The sequence below is a fragment of the Papaver somniferum genome, chromosome 11 (assembly GCF_003573695.1).
Source record: "Papaver somniferum cultivar HN1 chromosome 11, ASM357369v1, whole genome shotgun sequence".
Classification (NCBI taxonomy): Eukaryota; Viridiplantae; Streptophyta; class Magnoliopsida; order Ranunculales; family Papaveraceae; genus Papaver; species Papaver somniferum.
The window spans coordinates 131021582-131043713 of NC_039368.1; the positions used below are offsets into that span (position 1 = coordinate 131021582).

The 22132-nt window shown below is 37.8% G+C and overlaps 1 protein-coding gene and 1 non-coding gene across 2 annotated transcripts; one reads left to right on the plus strand and one right to left on the minus strand.

Moving 5' to 3' along the window:
* Positions 1–14789: 14789 nt before the first annotated feature.
* Positions 14790–14873, plus strand: TRNAL-CAA. Its single transcript has one exon. It is a non-coding gene; the product is annotated as a tRNA-Leu (tRNA).
* Positions 14874–15954: 1081 nt separating this feature from the next.
* Positions 15955–21540, minus strand: LOC113321517. The gene is made up of 8 exons (XM_026569427.1): positions 20782–21540; positions 20375–20563; positions 20158–20250; positions 19876–20058; positions 19677–19779; positions 19371–19556; positions 17287–19052; positions 15955–16899 (listed from the first exon to the last, which is right to left on the minus strand). Exons 1-8 carry the CDS (start codon positions 20998–21000, stop codon positions 16300–16302), a joined length of 3339 nt encoding a protein of 1112 aa, XP_026425212.1. The 5' UTR covers positions 21001–21540; the 3' UTR covers positions 15955–16299.
* Positions 21541–22132: the final 592 nt, after the last annotated feature.

Sequence of the window (22132 nt, forward strand, 5' to 3'; positions counted from 1 at the left end):
TCCTAATGAAGAATATCGCGAAAATAGAGAAAAAACTGATGATCGTTACATTCCACAAAATGAAACTTTTGATGAAGGGAAAATTGGAGGAAATCAAGAAAACGGGAAAAATCAGAGACAAAATAACCAAGATGGCGAAGGAAATCAAGAGGGAGGAAGAATAAATTGGAGGAAATCAACATACAATTGAAGAAGAAATTGAAAGACATAATGCTGAACAAGCACGTTTAATCTGCGAACGTGAAAGATTGAGAGCGGAAATGGAAGAACAAGAGCTTCAGGAGACAATTCGCCAGAACAATCATGACAATCGAAAAAAAAGGCGTATACAAAACCGGAATAACGATAATCTCAATGAAGAGTATGATAGAGTAAAAAGAATGGCTGAAAGACAGCGAATTGAATTGATAAGAAATGAACAAAATTATGTAGGGGAAAATGAACGACATCATCATTTGCGAATTCAAGATAGAGATGAGGAAGAGAATCGCAGAAGAAGACGAGATGAGGATAATGAAGAAGAGATACAAAATTTCGCAAGAGAAGATAGACGTGAACGCAGAAGAAGAGAAGCAAAATTAAAGAGACCAATGGGTCAAGATTCAGGTGTAAATAAACAAATCTTGAAAGAATTAGAAGAAATGAGAGGAATGCTAAATAACAGAGGAGAAGTAGGTAGAATACAATTGGATGAAGAAATAGAAGAAGCTGCGAAAACTCCATTTACAACGAAGTACAATTAGGAGGAATACCACCGAAATGCAATTTGCCTGCATTAACCAGCATTTTTGATGGAACAACTTGTGCAATTCAGCACATTAAAGCTTATGCGAGGTGCATGTTACAATAGGAAAATAATGATGTGGTATTGTGCAAATATTTCGCATCCATATTAACAGGAGAAGCGTTAAAATGGTTTGAAGGTTTACCAAAGAATACAATAACCTCCTTCAATCATCTGCAGACCACATTCTTGGGAGCATATATAAGTAATAATTCCTCACGACCTGGTATAGAAGATGTGTTTGGATTAAAACAAAGGATTGGCGAAAGTTTGAAACACTTGACTAAAAGATGGAGAACTATGTGTAGCGAAATGGCTGGCCGTGTAGATGAGAAATATCTCATATTATCATTTATCAATGCTATGTTTGCAACAAACCTGTTGTATGTCCAAATTTTCAGAGTCAAGAATACGATTACAATGACTGAATTGTGAGAACTTCAAGAAGAATACATTGCTTTAGAGGAAAGACAAAATGAAATGGAATCATATCCAGTTGAGAACACCATATCACAGACAGCGAATGCAAGCTTATTACCCAAGCTAATAAACACAGTGGCGAATACTTCGCAAGTACAACAAGAAAAGGTGACAAGTAACAATCAGCAGAAGTTGGTAGCTATGGGGAGCCGAGATCAAGAAGAGTATGAAAGAGAAAGAAATTTCTACAATCGTGGAGGAAATAACAAGATTCAAAGACTCGATCAACCGCAAGAAACTTATGGAGGTCAAAGACCAAACTTTAAAAGAGGACAAGGAGGTCACAAGGTAATATGGGAAGAAATCAAGATGCCACCTCTAAATGAGAGTGTGGAGAAGATATGGGAAGCTATAATTTTGATGGAGAATATACCAACACCATGGAACATGGGAACAGAACTACCTCCAAACCACAGAAGTCATGAATTTTGTTCTTATCATCATTTTCATGGACATACCACAAACGATTGCAGAAATGTAAAGAGAATTATTTTGAGAATGATAGATCAAGGAAAACTAAACGACTTTCTGGTTGGGCATCCGCAATATCAACCATTACCACCACCGCCAGAACATCACAAAGTGAATACGATGAAAAAGAAAGAAACATTCTTCATAGAAGTTGGTGCAAAAGTAAAAAATCTATTCTGTCACTCTATCGTACATTCATATAAGACAATTGAAGATTTTCATGATAATGTTTTGAGTAGAGTGTTCGCAAGAGATAATAATGGAATAGAAATTATGAATATTGCGAAAATCTCGCCACTAGAGGAATGGCAGAAACAGATCATTTCTTTTACTGTAGAAGAAATTCCCGAAGGAGAAGAGGTGCATGACAATCCATTGATAATAAAATTAGAAATTAATCCAAAACCGAAAGAAGATGAGGATGATGAAGCTGAAGATTCATGGGAAATCAATAGAATTCTAGTCGATACTGGAAGTTCTATGAACATCTTATTTTATCATACTTATAAAACCATGGGTGGAAGAGATGATGATCTTATACCATCAATATATAAGATATATGGTTTTAATGGTACTGCTAACAAGCCTAAAGGGGAGGTTACTATGCAAATTCCATTGAAGGGAATATCTTCTGAAATCTCATTCTATGTCGTTGATGTAGAATCACCCTACAATGCATTAATTGGTCGACCTTGTCTACATGGGATTCTAGGTGTAGCTTCAACTTTCCACCAATGCATCGAATTCCCTCACCCCAATGGTGTAGGAATCATAAAGGGAGATTGGGTTGAAGGAAAGAGATGTTACGAAACTGAGATAGAATCTTGCGAAGGAAGAGCAAACAAGAAGGAAAGTTGGCGACACAAAATCAAAGATGTACAAAGAAGTGAGAGGTTGATGGTGGATACAATCGAAATGAAAGGAGAAGAGATGTTTCGAAATTAATGCTAGCTCAGAATAAAAAGAATGAACATACCACTACCAAGGAAGTAGTAGCAGAAAATAATAAAGAAGCAGAGGATGGCAAAGATAATAAAAACAAGAAATGTATGAATGATTAAGTTGTTGCGATAATCTCGCAATAAGTAAAATTCTCAAAAATACATTTGATTGAACAACAAAATTGAGATTGCGAAATTCAGATACAATATAATGATTTGCGAGACTCTCGCAGAGATAATGAATTTTACAGAAAATAATCAGGGAAGAATGACAAAAGAGAAAGAGGCGAACCTTTATGGCGTACACCCTAGTTCTTGAATACAATTTCGCAAGAGGCAAATGTAAGACCTAAAGTACGTCATATAAGGGGGTACCTATTGCATGACTCAGGGAAAGGATACACCGCCACCGGAACCTGAGTCATGGAGATTTGGGGTCAATGAAGCCCATCCGGGAGAGGCACCATGGATTCTCAACTTAAGCATATGACTTAGGTTGGGAGACTAAGGTAATAAGGACTCTCCCAAGGAGTGCAGATCTGATCAAGGCGCCGAGGTACACGGTTGAGTCAAGGGTGCCAGGGACGTTTGAAGCGTTCTTTGCCATTCTTGACAAGTCTTGGCTTATACTGCACTCGGCCTGAATAAAACCCCACTTATTGTGCAGTCTCGTAACCATAAACCCTATAGGTAAAAGGGATAAGAGGCTGCAAAAACAACTGGTTGTTGTTAATACTAGATGGGAGGAGCTAACCTTCTACGGTAGAAGTACGCCTCCTTGAAGGGGCAACCAGTGGGGAGATAAGGGCGGCACCCTCCATTTGGGAGCTGATAAGTGTCTTAAGACGCAAATGTCATAAGGCTTTTTATTCGCAAGGATATTAAGGATTGTCATATTTGTGCAACAATCCTGAAGAGGCAATAATACAAAAGAAAAATATAAGACGAGATGAATGGGTTTTCGCATGAAAGTGCGAAGAAGTCCTGCGATTTCGTCGCAAGACGGCAATGTCATGGGACTTTATTTTCGCAAGAATATTTAGGCATGTCATATTGTCGCAACATTCCTGAAGAGGCCATAATACAAAAGAAAAAGTTAAGGCAATATCAATGGGTTTTTTCATGAAAGTGCAAGGACGTCCTGCGATTTTGTCACAATGACAAGAGTTGGCATAATAAGACCTTTAATTAGGAAGGCAAAATAAGACCACACAAGAATGAGATTTTGAAAAAAAAAAACAAAATTCACTTCGCAAAAGGTTGCGAAATTATACAATAAGAAAATCTTTATGAAATCTCTCATTTGGATTCAAATAACAGAGGCAAGTATGGGAATGTATGAAATTAGAAAATGTTATTTGTCTCCATATGAGAGATTTACTCAAAAATTCAAGAATTAATGATTGATTAATTGTATTACAAAGAAGAATTGTTTTAATTTACGCAGGTCAAAATGAAAGAAACACAAATATACAGAAAGAAGAAATAAATGTACAAGTATTACAAAGAATCAAAGAAAGAAGTAAAGACTATTTCTTGGTTAATCCTTCGGTCAAAATGAAAGAAACACAAATATACATAAAGAAGAATATTACAAAGAATCAAAGAAAGAAGTAAAGACTATTTCTTGGTTAATCCTTCATTATCTTCATCAGACTTGTTTCCTTCTTCATCTGCGTCAGAATCTTCATCACCATCAGAACTTCCATCACTATCAGATTCTTCATTGTCAGCTTCGCTATCAGAGATAATCAAACTGGGAGTATTCTGTGGGATTTCTTCTAAAAGGCAAGGATAATCAGAATGTGGGATATTATGATCATCACAAACCATTTGGATAGTTTGATTGCGAAAATGCATAGCGTCATTCTTAAAATTCGCAACGGTGATCTTGATTTGATTCTTTAATCTAGAATACTTGTCGTTGCGAGAAGAAAGATTCTTTGCGAGTTCCTCCTTTTCAGCTTCAAGTTCTTCAATCTTTTCACGATATTTATTTTCAGAATCTGCGAACAAAAGACAATCAATTATTAACTTGATGAAAATTCATAAGAAGCAAAAGATTAGTAAAGAAGAGCAATTAGCATTCTTCTCTGTCAGAAATCATATCTCTAATCAAGGTTGTATGTTCAATTTGGAGACTAACATTTACGCCTAAATCTTTTCTAGCATCATCTAAAATTTTCGCAGCCCAGACAAATTCATCCTCATGAGAAGACGAGAATGAATTTGATTTTCCCTTTCGCAGAGTTCAATATTCTTGCGGTTAGCTTCATCTCTCTCAAGTAGAACTTCAAGGGGAGCCTCTTGGAATTTCGCCAAAGCCTTGGCACCTTGATCAGAGATACTATCCTTATCATCTATGAGACCGCTAATTTTGGTTCTTAACTCATTGGTTTTCTCTTTGGAATCAATAAGGAGACGCTTAAATCTGTTGGCTAAGCCTAAACTGGATCTATGATCAATTTCTAAGAGGCGAAATTTCGATCTAAGTTCATTTAGAGAAAGAGATGAAATTATATCATTTGAGAATCTATTTAAGGAATTGTTAAGACGTTCAAGAAGGGTATCATTATCCAAGGCATTAGGAAATTAGCGAAGAAGGGTAGCTTCATCAGAAAGACCATAAATGTCTGCAAAAAGGATCATTTAAATAAGATAAAAACAACAGGATGAATGAATAAAGAGAAAAGAGAAAAGTAACATACCGTAAAGCTGATTATTAGCTTGTTGAAGACTAGAAATTTTGTTCTTATACGAGGAAGTATCAATTTCTAATTGTCTATTTTTCTCGCGAAGACCTTTAACTTCAGCTTCCAATTCTTCATTCTTTTTGCGAAATTGAAGATTCTTCTTTTCAAGATTTTCGCGTCTTCTCTTTATATCTGAGGCAACAGCAAAAGAATCTTTTCCAGCCTGCAAAAAGATATAAAAAATATTAATATAGAAAGAGATTTTGAGTTATAACAATGAAGAAGTAAAAGGATAAAAGTATACCAGACTATTAAGAGAATGCAAGAAGTCGGGAGTCACTGATCTAGAAACTCCACGAAGAGAGCACCTTGTAGAGAATACCAGACTATTTGCGAATTGGCTATCTCCCATTCCTTGTAGAGAATCATAAAATAGGCCAGAAAGCTTAGCCATAGAAGATTCAGGTGGAGAATCTTCAGTTGCAGCAAGATCATCGTTATCCTCATCACCCTTGTCACTTTAGGAATTTTCTTTAGGAGGAACATTTGAAGGAGAAAAAGAACGAACTTTTATTTTCTTTGGAGGAGGACCAGTTGATTTTTCCCTGCGAAAAGAACCTTTACCTTTATCACCAATCTTCGCAACATCAGCAGATTCTTCTACTTCAGCAATAATCCTCACACACAGATAGAAATAAGAAATGGAGGCATGGAAGTAACAGTACTATTTAAAGTCATAAGAGAAAATTTCTTACCTCATCTGTGTATGAGCGAAGATCTAACAGAGTACTAGATTTCCCAGTCATGTTATAACCATCCTTCAGTTTTTGGATCTGCGGAATGTCGCAAGAGTTAGCGAACAGAACAGTAAAAATCAATAAAGAAATATAAAATGAGTTAAATGAGAGAAACATACCTCTTTCTCCTTCTCGGGCCAAGAGAAAACCCAAGGTTGATATGCAGCGAGATTCGTAGGAAGAACGTTTGATCCAGCAATGTAGGGTCCCTTTAGCATTAAAAGAAAAACACACCATTTATCATCTTTGGATTGGCGAGGAGTTTTGTTTTTACCAGAATGCCAGTCAATATCTTGCATAAGAATTTTGGCTTCATCAATGTTATCTTTCCTTTTTAATCGAATACCCCAGCGAGTATTCTCTTTCTTCATGGAGATAAGTTCGTAGTTCTCAAAGAAATTCGCCACTGTATACTTCTCAGCAACTATCTCTAGGTTTGCGAATTTTGGATCCCTAAGTTCTTTGGAGTAAAAATATCCTCTACCAGCACCACGATTAGCGAACTCTAGCATCAGACGGATGCAGTCCCCACTTAGTTGGAAGATGGCTCGCGAAAATCCTGAATGAGCAAGAATTTCATAAAATAAAGGAAGATCTGGGTTATAAAGAAGAATAGGGAGACCTGCGAGAATCTGACCTAGAGAAATTATGATTGATTGATCATCACAATATTGATCAGAGAAAAGCTTGACAGAAAGAATTGATTTGGCATTCTTACCAGGAATGGTGGAGAGTGTGAAACCTTTATCAGCAAGATCTTTTTGGACATCTTGTAAATTCTTCTCATATCTATGACCACTTGGAGCCATGTTTGAATATAGAGTATAGGAATGTATATAAAGTAAAAGGATTGAAGGAAGAAAAAATTACAGCAGAAGAATAACAGAGTTGCGGAGATGAGAGAATAAAAATAGAAGAGAAAGTAAAAAGAAAAGTGGAAAAAGGGGGTAAGAAGAGTATATAAAGAAGATTTTTTTACTCGAAGAAATAAACACCATTAAGACGAAGAGACGTGAGCGGTTGAAAAGTAGCGGTTACAGAAGATGTGTCAAGAAATAAATGGAAGAGAGAGTACGTGTGATAAATGTGGAATATGAAAAGATAAGCAGCAGTGGCATTTCTCACATCATTCTCTACTTTGCAGAGAAGATATGAGAAGAGGCAAGATGTAGGATCAGAATTTCGAAATGACGATGTTTCAGCGAAGTTATCAATGACACAGCATAACAGCGTCGCAGAACAGTTTCAGAAATGATTGAATAAATGACGTCATCTAAGGTCACGAGAAAGATGTGATAGTCTTGCAAAGATTAGAGAGTTTGTGAAATTAATGTATGTAAGGTTGCGAGAATGTCGCAAACCATATCCGAAAATAAAGGACAGATTAGCTGTCATCCACTATGTATTTCCTTATAAATAGTCATTCGAGTTGTAAAGAAGAGAGAGATCTTTTTTGAGTAAGAAACAAGTAAATAGGAGAGAGAAAGTTCAGAGCATAGATCATTCTTTACTTCTTTATCTTTCTTGTAAGAACATTCAAAAAATAAAATTAAGAATATAAACCTAAAAATGAGTTGATCAACAATGAAATCATATGAGGGGTGTAGTGTAGGATTTCCTGCAACTACAACTAGGTAAAGATAAACTTGGTCGAAGCGAAAAGCTTACCAACACATATTTCGAGATATATTTAGGCGAGGTATACTCGGCTCAAACTACCAACTGTGTATAATCAAAGTCTATATATAGCATACGAATTTTTGTCTCAAGAAGTAGGAGATAGAATAGATAGACTTTTGAATGATAGATAAGTTCAAGTCTTCACATACATTTTTGTCGAGAAGTTCCACCGGTTCCTTGAGTAGTTCTTCTTCTTGTATGATGAATCGCCATGAAGTCCTTGAGCTCAACTACACTTTCTATCCTAGTCCGAGACTTAGCTATAGTAGACTAGAATTAAAGACTTATAGTTTTGATCACTAACATTGACAAACACGCTTGAGATAGCAAAGAATGCGAGTTCGACCGAGCAGTGCTTCCCAACACCACCTTCTTTCACGAGGAAGACATGACTTTCCTGTTTCCAAGTTTTTAATTAAAGTTTTACTATTACTAACCTTTCAGTAATGTTAAGGGATGACCTCATTTAACCTTTAAAATTTAATATTATGTTTACACCAAACCTACACCTCATATGATTAGCTTAAAACTAAACGTAATTAATAATAATTAATCATAATTATATAGCAAGTGATAGTCTACAAATAATTTGGTCAATTCCCTCGGTCAAATCATATTGACTTAAGTCAAACTTCTGTATGTAAATTTTCTTCTGGCATATCTCCCTCGTCCGGCATCAGGATGACGCGATCTTATAGCCCATTTCACATAATTTTTCGAGATCTATCTAATGGTACTATTTGTTTGTCCAATTATTGTTAGATTATTTTTAATTAATTATTATTCATATTTAATTAATTACGTCATTATCTGCTAAATCGTCTCTTGACCGGTCTAATAGCGTTGACGAACTTGAGGGTCTTTACGTAGTGAATCGAAAGATGCTACCATAATTCTAAGCCTAAACCAGTACATATCTCAGGAGGGTGTTTCGATATGAGAAGTTGAAGTGTTTCGGCTATTCCCGAATGGGAAATTAGTCTCCGAAGATGAAAATTACAAAAATTGCATCACAAAGTTTTTTTTTTTTTTGACGATGACAAAGGTTAACTTTCTTTTATTCTAGGAGTTAAAATAATACTTAACTTGTATCCAATCACCCTATGAAATTCTAGTTAAGTGATCCAAAATCGGCATAATAAGTACCTAATTTCCCTACAGTGTAAGAGTTATATTTGCCCAAAATATGTCCATAACTCGAAATCTACTTTTATAAATCTTGATTTGTTGTTGGAAGTTTTTGTGCATGCACCATCTGAAAAAGAATAGAGGCCCTGCATCAGTTGAAAACCTGCACGAAGTTCAGCCTGGCATTAAAAGGTCTATTAGATTGCTTTGCTGATAGCTGATTGATAGACTATTTTTCGAATTTTTATTTATAAAAAGAGATGTTGGCACGTTTTAAAAATAAAAAAATAAAAAAATCTTTGAAGGTATGAGTGATACTCCTTCTGTTCTGAAAGTTAGATACTATCATATTTTTTTTCTAATTCAAAATTTCGCTATATTTCTGATCTGGAACAGGACTGTTATGAATCAATTAGAAGAATCCCAAAGAAACTTAACAGTAACCTACTCTTCCAATGGAAGGAGCCTCAATTTTCATTAATATCTTTTTTCCTCTTACAAAGAATTCAGTTGTCTTTAATACAACTATTTCTTCACATACATCAACTCTTTCTAATGGTCGTCCAATCCGATCTACCTAACCATCTAATGGTTAACAACTCGATCGGCAAGGACCAAACTAAAACTGACACGTAATAAAGTAAAACGACCAGTTACAGCAGACCGATCCTACCCACCGAGTTGTAACAACTTGACCCACTGAGTTACAACGATTCAATACAAAGCTAAGAATCAAATATTGTCAGATGAGTGGTTAGGCATATGAAAATACCCTCCCCTTCTAAGTATCCTTGTCCTCAAGGATAAAATTAGGGAACTGAGATTGAATATGAGTGTCATCCTCCTCAGTAGCATCTGCAGGTTCAGAATTGGTCCACTGAATAAGGAGTTGTTGAATTGTTGTATTGCCACGCAAAGTTTCTCTAGTATCCAAAACAGCTACAAGAGTGACAATGAAAGCACCATAAGTGTCAACTAATGGCACTGATGGAGGACAAACAGCTTGGAGACCAACTTTCTTCTTGAGCTGTGATACATGGAAAACAGGATGTATCCTTGACCCAACAGGAAAATCCAATTTGTAAGCTACAGAACCAATTTTCTGTATCACCTGAAATGGACCATAATACCTTGTCGAGAGTTTAAAATTCTTCCGAAGAGCCACAGAAGATTGCCTAGGGCTGGAGCTTCAAATACACCCAATCTCCCACAAGAAAAGATCTGTCACTTCTGGATTTATCAGCATAAAACTTCATTATGCCTTGAGCTCTGAGCAAGTCCTCTTTAAGTAATTGTAACATGTGGTCTCTCTCATGCAACTTGAACAGAAGAAACTGAAGTAGTAGTAGCAATTGGAAAGGCCAAATGAGGAGATTATAACCATACAAGGCTTGAAATGGGGACATCTTAAGGCTAGTATGGTAATTGGTGTTGAACCACCATTCAGCTAGAGCTAGCCACTGAGACCACATCTTGGGATTTGTACCAGTCATACATCTCAAGTACTGTTCTAAACAAGCATTTGTCCTTTCAGTCTGTCCATCAGATTGAGGGTGATATGCAGAACTTAAGTTCAATGTAGTACCAAGAGACTTGAATAAGGGTTGCCAGAAGTGGCTGATAAAAATCTTGTCTCTGTTAGAGACTATAGATGAGGGTAAGCCATAAAGTTTAAAAATATGGTGCATGAATTCTTTAGGTACTGAAATGGCTGTGAAAGGGTGGCTAAGGGTAATGAAATGGTTGTATTTGGTGAATCTGTCCACCACCACCAGAATGACAAATTTTCTATTGGATAAAGGTAAGCCTTCAATGAAATCCATGGAAATGTGTTGCCATGGAGTGTCAGGTACATGTAAGGGTTGTAGGAGCCCAGCAGGAGCAGTATGCTCATGCTTATTACATTGTCACACATCACAATTGGCAACAAATTGGAAAATGTCTTTCTTAATTTTTGGACAGTAAAAATGGGATTTTTCTCTAGTGTAAGTGCCAAGCATGCCAGAGTGACCACCTACAGCTGATGAATGAACTGAATGCATAACAAATTGTCTTATGTCATTGCCATTAACCACATATAATCTATGTTTGTACCTGAGAATGCCTCCTTGTAATGATAAGGAGTCATGGGAAGGATTGATCAGCAGTTGAGCCAACAGTTGTTGAACCAGAGTGTCCTTGTCATAAATACTGATGATATCTTGAGCCCATTGAGGTTGAGTAACAACCATAGTTAGACATTCAGAAGGATGATGGAGTCTGGACAAGGCATCAGCGGCAACATTGTCTTGTCCTCTCTTGTACCTGATAACATAATCCAATCCTAAAAGTTTCATGAGCCACTTTTGCTGGAGGACTGAAGTCATTCTCTGCTCCATGAAAAATTTTAAACTCTGATGGTCAGTATTTATAATAAATTGAGAGTGAGAAAGATAATGTTTCCAGTGTTGTACTGCCATGACTATGGCTAGAAGTTCTTTTTCATAAGTAGAAAGAGCTAAAGCTTTGGGTCCAAGGGGTTTGCTGAAAAAGGAAATAGGTTTACCAAACTGCATTAGCACAGCACCAACACCTTTGGAACAAGCATCAGTCTCCAACACAAAAGGAGAAGAAAAATCTGGTAATGCTAACACAGGTGCAGTTGTCATGGCTTTTTTAAGATCCTGGAATGCTTGCAGTGCCATGTGTGACCACTGAAAAGAGTCCTTTTTAAGCATGTCAGTAAGAGGCCTGCTAATAGTACCATAACTCTTGATGAATCTCCTGTAGTAACCAGTGAGGCCAAGGAATCCCCTTAATTGTTTGAGACTCTTTGGTTGTGGTCAATCTTGCATTGCAGCCAATTTATCTGGATCAGCAGCAACTCCATCAGCAGAGATCAGATGTCCCAAATAAGCCAATTTAGGTTGTGCAAAGCAGCATTTTTTGCAATTGGCTGAAAGACTGTGCTGTCTGAGTAAGGATAAGACTTGATCAAGATGCACTGAGTGTTCCTCCAAAGACCTGTTGTGGATAAGTATATCATCAAAAAATACTAAGACAAATTTTCTGAGAAAATGTTGGAAAACCTTGTTCATAAGAGCCTGAAAAGTGGCAGGTGCATTGGTGAGACCAAAGGGCATCACTTTGAACTCATAATGGCCATGATGAGTTCTAAAATCAGTTTTGAAAATATCTTCAATATGCATTCTAATCTGATGATAACCAGACCTGAGGTCCAATTTAGTGAAAATTACAGCTCCATTGAGTTCATCTAATAACTCCTCAATTAGTGGAATTGGAAACTTATCCTTAATGGTCATGTCATTAAGTTTCCTATAGTCCACACAAAATCTCCATGAGCCATCCTTCTTCTTAACCAGTAATATGGGAGCAGCAAAAGGGTTATTACTGTCTTGTATAAGTCCAGCATCCAACAGTTCTTGAACCAACTTTTCAACCACTGCTTTCTGCATGTAAGGGCATCTGTAGGGTCTTTGCGAAATGGGAGTGGAAGATGGTTTTAAGGGAATTTTGTGGTCTAATTCTCTTGGAGGAGGAAGGGTAGATGGTTCAGCAAACACATCAGTGTAGTCTTCTATAATAGATCGAATTTCTGGTGGTGTGGGTTGAAGTGGAGTGGCTGATATGGAGAAGAACTAACCAATGAGGACAGGGGTGTTATTCTTGATGAACTTGAAAAGGGATTCTCCACTTAGCATACTGCAAGAGGGATTTGGAGAGTGACCTTGTAATGTGATAAGCTTGCCTTGGTGGTGAAATGAGATTTTAAGATCAGCCAAATTGAACATGACATCTCCCAAGGTTTTCAACCAATCAACACCTAACACCATGTCACAACCACCTAAAGGAAGGGTTCTCAGGTTACCAGAAAAATGATACCCTTGCATAGACCATTGCAAGTCTTGACAAACACCTTCACTTACAGTTGTATCACCATTGGCCACTGTGACTAGCATTTTTCCAGTTGGTGCCATGTGAAGAAGTAATTTAGTAGCTAATGAAGTATCTATAAAACTATGAGTACTCCCTGTGTCAATGAGGACAAAAATATTTTCTTTATGCAGCTTGCCAGGAACTCGTATAGTACTTTGATTTACTAACCCAGTCAAAGCATGGAGAGAAATCTCCATTATAGTGTCTCCTGAATTAGTAGGAGAAGCGGCTTCTTCTTCAGTCATCAACATGAGGAGGAGAGTTATCCTCATCCGAGGAAACTAACATGAATAACTGCTGAGCTTTACAACGATGACCAGGTTTGTAAAAAACATCACAGTTGTAACATAAACCTTTGTCACTCCGAGCTTGCATCTGAGTTGGAGTAAGCCTTTTAATTGGAGGTAATGATGGTTCAGGATTGGTAGGGGTGAGAGGATGAGTAATGATGGGTTTGTCAGATGAAAAAGAGGGTTTGGGTATATTTGTAAGTGGAGGTAAAGAAGGATTATAACTAGAGGATGGTGAAAATGAGTTTGAGGATGATGTAAAAGTTCTCTGAAATGGTTTAGATCCTCAATTGAAGCTTATTGTAAACGATCCAAATAGAGAGCTTCAGTGTCACAATTGGGTTTAAACATTTGAACAGGGTGACGAATGCCATATTTTAACCCACTGATAAAACTCATTGTGAAATAATCATCAGATAAACTCGGATTCTTAGATTTCATAATAGCCTTCAAAGATTCATATCTTTCAAAGTATTCTTCAACAATAGAAGTCTGAGAGAGCTTATTAATACTACCAACATAGTTATCATAAGCAACATCCTCAAAAACAAAACACATATCAGACAAAAAAACATCCCGATCAATAAATAGTTTACCCTCTTGGTAATCTAAAAACCAAGAATCAGCCTTATCATCCAAGTGAATTGAAGCTAAATCTACCCGCTTAGAAGGGTCAACAGAATTCAGATAAAAGTAGCGTTCACATTTACGAAGCCAAGCCCTAGGATTAGAACCATCAAACCGTGGAAAATCAATTCGAGGGTGTCGGAGAAAGTTATCTGAATGAAACAACATACCAGTAAGATGATTAATATCATCAATTTGATTTCCATTGGTGATCGGTGGAGCACCTGGATCTGGAACCATAGGAATACCAAGATGTTTACATATGGTAGTAAACTGAGAATTCAAAGTTTCTTCCATTGAAGTCATCTTGAGCTTGATGTCAGAGACATCTTTTTATAGAACTGATAATCGTTCCCCATCAAGTTTTTGTTGAAGGGCAACATCCTTTACTGTAGGTGCTTTCTCACCTCTTGTCATGAATCAAACAAAGGATCGAACTAATCTGATACCAAATGTTATGAATCAATTAGAAGAATCCCAAAGACACTTAACAGTAACCTACTCTTCCAATGGAAGGAGCCTCAATTTTCATTAATCTCTTTTTTCCTCTTATAAAGAATTCAGTTGTCTTTAATACAACTATTTCTTCACAGACATCAACTCTTTCTAATGGTTGTACAATCCGATCTACCTAACCATCTAATGGTTAACAACTCGATCGGCAAGGACCAAACTAAAACTGACACGTAATAAAGTAAAACGACCAATTACAGCAGACCGATCCTACCCAGCGAGTTGTAACAACTTGACCCACTGAGTTACAACGATTCAATACAAAGCTAAGAATCAAACATTGTCAGACGAGTGGTTAGGCATATGACAAGGACCTATCACAGAGTATGTTTTTTCGCGGGACGAAAAGAATTGCCGATCTTTTCTTTCATTCGGGACGGGCTAATTCTGTATTTATATTTAAGTGGAGCTAGGACTTAGGGAGTAAACATTTGCTGTTAGACCAACAAGTTAGGTTGGCCGGGTGGTCTAAGGCGCCAGACTCAAGTTCTGGTCTTCGAGAGAGGGCGTGGGTTCAAATCCCACATCTGACAAGACTTTTTTTTGGTACTTTTTCCCACACCTGACAAGACTTTTTTTTTCTTTTGATACTTCGCCACACTTGATATCTAGCATTTTTGCTAATTGTTGCGCTTGACAATCAATGTCTTTGAAGATATGATTTATACTCCTTCCGTTCTAAAAAATAGATACTATCATTTTTTTTCTATAACGAGATTTCAATATGTTTCTCATCTGGAACAGGACAGAATATATTTGTTTTTGTGGGACGATAGCTCTGAAAAAAAAAGATTTACTCATTTTTTCTTTCATTTGGGAAGGATTAATTCGGTATTTATATTTAAGTGGAGATGGACTTAGTGGAAAAGTTTTCATGTTAGACCAACAAGTCAGGTTGGCCAGACTCAAGTTCTGGTCTTCGAGAGAGGGCGTGTGTTCAAATCCCACATCTGTCGAGCTTCTTTTTGGTACTTTTTCCCACACCTGACAAGACTTTTTTTGTAGGGCGTGGGTTCAAATCCTACATCTGATAAGCTTTTTTTTGGTACTTTTTCCCACACCTGACAAGACTTTTTTTTGTCTTTTGATACTTCGCCACACTTGATATCTAGAATTTTTGCTAATTGTTGCGCTTCACAATCATGAGCCGGGCATTTTCAGCAGTGAATGTTGCTGTATTTTCATTTTCAGCAGCGAGTGCTAGCCAAATTAGACCATGCTTGCAGAATACATAAATCTATGGTACTCTGTTTCTCTGCAACACTGCACTTTAAGAAGTGAGTGCTAGCCAAAATTTTGCGCACTGCAATTCGGAATAGACCATGCTAGCAGAATACAAAAAACCACGGTACTCTGTTTTGTCTGCAACACTGCACTTTATGAAGTGAGTGCTAGCAAAAAAACTTGCGCACGACAATTTGGATAGACCACGCTTGCAGAATACATAAATTCATATAAATGATCCCACCTGAATTTCCTAGAATCAGCGCTTGCAGCACAAACAATATAACTAGAAAATCTGCAAACTAAGCTTTCCAAACAAACATAGCAACAATCAAAAACATATACAAGCCTGGAATGAGAAAAATGGAAAAGCTGATACTACATAACCGCTGAACAGTGTGAAATTTTGTTTTCTAATATATCTATTTATCTGATCAAAGTATCCTACAATATAATGTTCAAAAGACAAAAGGGACATCCGTTATGTGAACTACAAAAAGGAAGACGGGGAATGACGAATTTGATCAAAGTACACACAGTAATGATCCCTCAGAAGACAAAAGTAGGCCAGCCCTAATGACATCCTAAATCAAACAACAGCATTTCTATGGAGAACTAACTATGAGAAACATCACGTTTCTGCATCTTCATCTCCATTCCTTTTGTTCAGTCTATACCTTTCATAAAAGGGTTACAGGCCAAGAAAGGCTGTATGTTACATTGGTAGTGTGTATATTACCTTTGAAGTTGCGGAGAAGAAGGTTGATCAGGAGAAGAATGTGTCTTTGAACCTCCTCGAAACCTCTGCTGCTCAATCAAACCTCTCGTGGAACCTACTCCTTCACCACGCTGTGAATCTTCATTGATCACAGAAAAATGTTCTTGCCGAAGGGAGCCAAATTCAAGCTGTTCAGCAGGGGAACCATAATCAACGTTATGGCCACCGTACGGATACACCATGACAACAGAGCCTGTTGGTGAGCCGCCATTCGAGTTAACTGCCGGAGGTGGATACATGCCATACGTTACACTATTAGAGCCATTGTTTAATGAAGGAGAACCAAATGCAACAGCCTGGGACTGGTACGATGTAAAGGACCCATTCATGTACGAATCCCATGGCCTGTTCGATCTGCTGTCACTCGCTCCCAGCCGGTCCGATCTTGAGTTTGGTTTTCCAGCTTGGTTTCGTCCGTGGCTGCGCCCAGCAGCTCGTGGTCTTGAGTTGATATTCCAGCTACCTTCTCTGTCACCATGGTATTCATTTCGATCGTAACTGTGATTCACCCTCTGGTTCTTGGGACTTGTATTTTGTTGGTCCCGGAATGATACTTTCTGATACATAAAATCAGTATGAGTTTTCCATTTGTATAATTTTTAACATTTTAAACATACATCTGAGGAACAACTCTGGTCAGTGCTTGTGAACAAGACAAAACCAACAAAAAAGCTTTTATTGAAAATTCTCTATATGGCAAAGTCTGGCTAATCCAGTAAGCATAAACAAGTTGGAATTCGTTTGCACAACTATTCATACACACCAAATAACATGGTCATCTTGGCTCGCAAAGAAACTTACTGGAAAGTACGTCCAGAATTTTTGGCATCCTAAAAAGCATAGTATCAGCTAAGCTAATTGAAAAACCAAATATATGTGCAAAGCTAAGGGAAGCAGATAACCAGAAGATGCTCAAAGCACCATGTTTGTGTTGTTAATCTTACCGGATTCGGAAGATAAGTCCCCGTTCCACCGCGATATCTAGGAGCTTCATCACCAAACCGCTGGTAAACACCAGCTGGCCTGCTAGAACTAGGCTGTAATGGTGCAACAGGAACCAGTCGAGGGCCATAGCCCGGTAGTTGTGTGACGAGGTTCACATTTCCTGAAACAGGTCTTCCTGGACCATCCCAAGGGAAATTTCCTTGTAAATACACGGGTGGTACTGCAACAGGTGAGGGGTATATCAAGGGCCCACCTTGAGAACGTGGGTATTGACAGAGCCTCCCAAATTGCAGATTTTGCCAGTGGCTGGCGAAGTCACTGTGAAGGATGTCAGCAGCCTTGCTCTCCTCTAAAGACTCCAAGGAAGCTGCACCCTTGATGGAATTAGAATTGCTGAAGTTATCAGATTGATCATTGATGTCAGCTGAATCAAAATTTTGATCAGATTGATTTGTATGTTGACCCTCCAGCCTATCAAAATGGCTTGAGGATCCTTCAGAATTTCCAGCCTCGTTTGGGAAGTTGTACACCGGAAGCATTGTTAAGAAAGGAACTGGAGGACCTGTGGGATAAAAAGCAAAGGGTAATGCACCACCATTATTCATTGCCCTATGATGTGAACCAGGACCCAAGAACATAGGGCCGACAGGTATCATTGAATCTGAACCACTGATCGATAGTTTATGAGATGTGGGCTCCATATTGCTTCTTTCTACCAATTCACTGCCTGCGGTTGATAATTGAATCCAGTCTCTGCTGTCATCATCCGCCAGTGAAGAACCTTGAGATGCAGATGAACCCTCGTATTGCCTCCCAGGCCTACCCTTACCATAAACAGTAGAAGGAACTACTGAGGGAGATACTTTTCTTCCTCTTTTATCTCTGGTGGACTTATAGCCCGTCATAGATGATTCATCCCATGTACTTTCTACAAAATCTGTGCTTCTCGAAGAACTTGCATGTGAACTTCTCAATTTCTCATTTCTTTCAAAGTAAACCTCATCATGTTCATGAGGAACCATACCTGGAAAATTTCTCTGCCCGTAACCCATTGAAGCTAGGATAGATGGTGACACTGGAAAAGGTAAGTGAGGTGACCCCAGATGCATTGGCATCTGAATTTGTCCAGGAAAACCATGTAGCCCAGAAGAAGCCATCATGTTGACGAGGTCTTGTTCCTCCTGGTGCTTATCTATGGAGTCATCAGCGGAACTAAGCTCTGGACTATAAGAACTTAATCCTACTCCTTCATATAAACTATTTGTAGCAGTATTTGAATCAGCAGAATCGTCGAGGCTATGATGAGATGAACTGTCCCTTAAAGATGATGGATCTTCAGTTGAAGATCTAATAATATGTCCAACTGAAACATCAGAACCCAAGTTCTTTCTCCGATAGCTATTTGAATCTGCTTTTGTAGTGACAATCTTACTGTTTCCCGTTTCTGGGGCATCATAACGGCTTCCTCGAGATGAAACCACCCTGGATGTATCTGAAAGCTCGGGGCTTGAACGTGTTCTAGCAAAACGAAACTTTTCTTGCAGTTCACTGGCGATAAAAGGTCTCGGCCTCTGAACCTTCTCGGTACGTATACTCTCTCTGCCACCACTAGGTGCATCAGGGCGACGACCGCTGCCATGTCTGTCCCATGTGTTCAGAAAAAACAAATTGACTTCACCAATAAGATCCTCACTTGGACAGTCAAGCAACCTTGCTAGACGTTTAGCCCCAAATGCAAAGGCACTACGTATCCTAAAGAAATTACCTGCAAATATGACATGGGCTATATTAACTAATAAGCTAAAAAAATCATCTGATTTACACAAGACTTGACTACTATTTAATATCACTTTTAAGCGCTTCAAACAACAGACTCTAATACTAATCACAACTTCTTAAGTTAATTGCTAGTTGAAAAATATTACTCTGGCGGATTATTTTATTCACCTGACGATATATTCAATAGTTTGTGAAGTAAAAGTCACGAAGACTAAGTGCCAAATACATATAGAAAGGAGAACGAAATAAAGAAGGAAAATACTCGAAGGTGTGCGGGAAGATGAAATGAGTTTAGAATGTTGACCTTTACTAACACTGCGTCCAAGGTTGTTGTTGGTACGTAATGGATCAACAACGTTAAAATGCTTGGAAACAAAAGGTTGGCCCTGATTTTCTTGGCCATTTTGAACAACGGCATATACTGAAGTACAAACATTGAGGAATTGTTTCTTGAGTAATAACTCTCCAGTATCCTTTCGAGGAGATTCCGCTGTAAATTATTAAACATAAACAGTTAGAAATGAAAACTCAAGAATGTGTAATCGGTAGAATGGAGCTATTTTCAGTAAATGACGACTCAATAGGGTTTTGATTATACGTCCAGAAGTACCTGTCATATCTGGGAGCGCTGTAATGGGGATAGGACCCCAGAGGCTTAAGCAAAAGTTCTCCCAATCAAAATTACTGAAAAATTCCAGGAAACGATAAAGAACCTGCAAATATACAGTCAAACACCTTTGGAGTGTAAAAGTTCAATAAATTTGAAGTCATAAAGAGCACAAAGGAACGAGATCCGGATTTCTAATCACCTCAAGAGGGCCAGCAAAATCATTGTTGAAGACATGAAATATGTATAGCACCAACGTCTCAAGAGCATAGGTTGAAATCAGACCATGATGAGCACCCAAAATACGACTCTCATAATAACACCAAGCTTTAATTAGTATAATGCTGCGCTTGAAAAGATGGTTTTGGTTGATCAAATGGTCAACCTACAGACATAAGGATTTGTGTTAGCCAACACGCACAACTCAAAATGGATTTCTTCTTCAAAACAGAGGTTACACATAAAGCCTAAATTGAATGTTTACCTCTTCGAGGAAACAAAGGGTGCACAGCCCACCTAGCTGGTTAAAGGATATATCTACCACTATGTTCTCCACGAGACACTTTATAATTTTCACCTGTAAAAGCCTAAAGGATGAATACAGCGATAAACCTAAAGCTTGAAGCAAGAATAACTGAGAACTAATGCCCTTTTACAAAATACGAAATCAGGGAAAATCGGTTAAAAATTTAAAGACATACCTCCGCCTGAATGTACTGAACTTCTTTTACACGGAACTCAGCAGTATCACTCTTCTCTTCATTCTCCAACATAATACGAACTTCATTAGCCCATGTATCTTTCGCGTTCGGATTATCACTAAATGCGGTCAAGTCAATATCCCCATCTGGTAAGTAGGTTTTCAGTGGTACCGACCCAAACGTAAACACCTGCAACAACCTAATTTGTTAAACAAATACACCGCAAGGAAATAAAGGGCTGCTCCGACTATCACATATACACTATACTAACGCATTGAGTTCGGTCGTAATTCGTTAAACAAACTCTATCAACTAAAACATGGGCACTGGGCAATCTTTAAATTACAATATCTTCCACAACTCCACATTTCTATCAACTAAAACATGAATAAAACTAGAAGATGTACCTGACAAGTGAAGCATCTCATAATGAGGCGCTGAACATAATCAGCAACAGCATTTCTAAGCTCTTCGGAAGGTTGATTAGGCTGAATGCAAGCAATTAACTCAGCAGTTCTCTCTTCAGCTTTCATCCATCTTTCGTGTTCTAAAGGACGAGTAACGAATGCCGCTTCATTGGGCAGTAAACCATTTGGCTGTGCCCAGCTCTCATAATCCCCCCCCATAAAAAGACCAAATCCCTAATCTTCTTCTTCTTCTTCAATTACCTCCTCCCCTCTCCTGAGAGAAAGAGAGAATACACACAATACTACCAATCTTCTTCTTCAATCTCAAAAAAGTTAAGACCTTTATGAATCAAAAAAAACCCAAATCTTCTTCTCATAACAATCTAAAACAAACCCATACAACATTTCCCATTTAGATCACCAACAATTTGATCAAACAACAAATGAAATCATAATCATCAACAATACCCATCCGGGGGATACCCTAAAAAAATTCCCAAGAATCTGTGTTGCTTCTAATTCTAAAATGATAATAATAACAAAACTTACAGGGATCGAAAGAAAAACAACAGTTTGATTATTGAAAAAGTAAACAATTTTTTTTTTACAGAATCGACGGGGGGAAGACGTGGAAGGAGTCAGGAGATGAAGAAAGATTGAAAATTTATGATGAAAAGATCGATTTTGAGTAATTAGGGTTTCAAATTGAAGAAAGGGGGTATTTTTTCTTTCTTTCTCGGAGATGGGAAATTGTGTTAAAAAAAAAAAAAAAAAGAAAAAAAAAAAAATATGGAAATTCTGTTCGGGTTATTAATGGTTCTCTCTGCTCTCTCTTTTGGTCTTATCATGGTCCGTAATCAGATTTTTTTTGGTTTTTTTTGGTGGTGCGTGGACCCACATGCGGGACCCATCGGGACCCACATCACAAAAGTAATTAAAAAGATTTTGGAAAGGTGAGGGAGATTTTTCGAAAGATAACTTATCGGCAGAGCGGCGTTTCGAATCTCTGACTTTAAACATGATAGCCTAGCAAAGTATCGAACTCCAAGGTTTTAACATTATAGCCTACTGGCAGAGCGAAATCTGAACCTTCAATTGGAAACATGACAACCAACAAGTATAGTGAAGGTTTGAACTTCGGATCTAAAATGTAAAAATCGAAATTATTTTGGATTGTTATGGTGCATAGACCTGCATCACAGAAGGTTCATATACACGGACGAGACCCTCAAAAGATTCTGAAAGGTTAATGAAATTTTGGAGAGATGGCACCGAACTTCTGACTTTAAACATGATAACATGCGTTGGTATAGGAAATATTCGAACTTCTGACATTAGATATGTTTTGAAC